This window comes from Nannochloropsis gaditana (assembly GCF_000240725.1).
Source record: "Nannochloropsis gaditana CCMP526 unplaced genomic scaffold scaffold161, whole genome shotgun sequence".
In the NCBI taxonomy this organism is placed as follows: Eukaryota; class Eustigmatophyceae; order Eustigmatales; family Monodopsidaceae; genus Microchloropsis; species Microchloropsis gaditana.
Genome location: NW_005803792.1, coordinates 36065 through 37956, shown reverse-complemented (window position 1 = coordinate 37956; position 1892 = coordinate 36065). Strand labels below are relative to the sequence as shown.

Genomic DNA, 1892 nt, shown 5'->3' with positions numbered 1-1892 from the left:
CCCCTCTCCCTCTCTCTCTCTTTTCCTCTCTCTCTCTTCCCTCCCATTCCCCCTCTACCTCTTTCCCCCATACCCGCTCCACACGACTACAAAACGCGCTCTTCCTCCTTCCCTCCCCCCATCCTCCCTACCCCTACCCCCAGCGCTTACCTCCATCCTTCCCTCCTTCCTTCCCTGCCGCTCCCCGCTCCTTCCCCTCCTCCCCTCCCGTCCTCCCCCTATCCTGCGCTCGCCCCGTCAACGCGCTCAAGTCTGGCGGGAAGCATGCGTCCACGTAAGCCTTTTGATCACTGCCTTCCTCTTCCAGGACCTGATGGTGAGGGAGGGAAGGACCAAGGAATGGGGGCATGCAGGAATGAGGGAAGACAACGACGCCGTGACCGGTGGAAGCACTCCATCGCAAAGGACCCCTCTGTCTCTCTCTCCTCCAGCGTCCCCAGGGTCACTTACAGACCCTCATTCCTACCAATTGCCTCCATTCATGCATGGACGCTTCCACCTCGGTGTCCTGCGTGACACTCAGTTGCCACTCTCCGTATCCACTGCCTCTTCCTCCTCCTCCTCCTCCTGCCGCGCCTTCACCACGTTTTTTTATTTGTACCGGTATCTTGTCACCTTCTTCCCATCCTTGCGCAGCTTGCAACCTGAGGCACATGGCCCTCGGTCTTGGTCGCTTCCTTCCTCCCTTTTTCTCCTCCACGCCCGCCGTTTTTCCCTCCGAATCCGTCATCTCACACACAGGTGCCACGGGTAATTGCTCTAGCATAACAACATCATCGTCCGTCTCCCCTTTGCCTTCGGATGAGGTGGGAGACTGTCGGCAGCGGGGCTGCGATTGACCTACATTCCTGGACACTCCCCTCTCATGCGAGGCTGCGATACCCTTCATTCGCGAGCTGGGTGCACACATCTCCTCCTCTTCCTCGCCCACTAGATCAATCACATCTCGTGCCTCACATTCAGGCATCGCAACCTCTGCATATTGTTTTCCCTCCCCACCCCGACCTCCTGCCTCCTTCCCTGCTTCTTCCTCTCCCCGGGCGATCTCGATCTTAAGTGCCAGGGGCAAGGCTTCCCAGACAGCCGCATCCACGTGGGAAGGACGCGTAGGCATGGACACAGGAACCATCCCCTGCAGTGTGGACAAATCGGGGTGATGAATGAAAAGGACGTGGATTCCAGTGTCCTTGTCCCCGCCTTTATCGCGGTGCTAGAGCTATATTTCGGGCTGCAAATTGCGCCTCGCTAAAGAGAAGTGCAAAGCCCATGGGCGATGACAATGTCTGTGTCTAAACCCACCACACTTGTGCAGAGGACGCGTTACAGACACAAAGTGGGGTAGGAATCTCTTCCGTTACGCGTAGCAAGAGGCGCTTGCGCAGTGTGTCATATTTTTGGGGGTGTCATCAGACGTCTTAGTGGGCCGTAGTACCGCGGAAGCCCTACTACTATTAGCGGAGCACTTTCCTCTCCCCGCCTTCCTGTCTCCAATCAGTCGAATCGATCCATAAGCTCACAGAAAGCGTTTTCACGCCCCCTACCCATACAGGTGCAAGCAGCCATGCAGCGCCAGGAGACATTGTCTCCGAGGGACGGCATCGCCTCCAAGGCGGGGCATGGGCCCGTTTCCCTCAAACTCCCACCATCCTCTGCGATTAATGCGCCTTCACCTCCATCTGCCTGCCCCCCAGTCCATTCCCTCCCTCGCTTTCTAACTACGCCCGTGGAGTCCTCCCCCGCTGTTTTCGCCGCGGGAGGCTCGTCATCATTGAAAGACGGGCAGGAAGCCGTGCGACGACTGCAGGGCCAGGGCCTCGCCCTGATGGACAGTGAAAAGTACGGGGCGGCACGCCTCCATTTTGAAGCCGCACTTCGCCAATTATTTAACCTCC

General features: G+C 58.0%; 1 protein-coding gene across 1 annotated transcript; it reads right to left on the bottom strand.

Moving 5' to 3' along the window:
* Nucleotides 1-151: 151 nt before the first annotated feature.
* Nucleotides 152-852, bottom strand: NGA_0645900 (uncharacterized protein; the record flags this gene model as incomplete). The annotated part of the gene is made up of 2 exons (XM_005855582.1): nt 467-852; nt 152-310 (listed from the first exon to the last, which is right to left on the bottom strand). Coding segments are annotated over exons 1-2 (459 nt in total), but the record flags the coding sequence as incomplete, so codon positions are not given.
* Between the last annotated feature and the right edge of the window lie 1040 nt (nt 853-1892).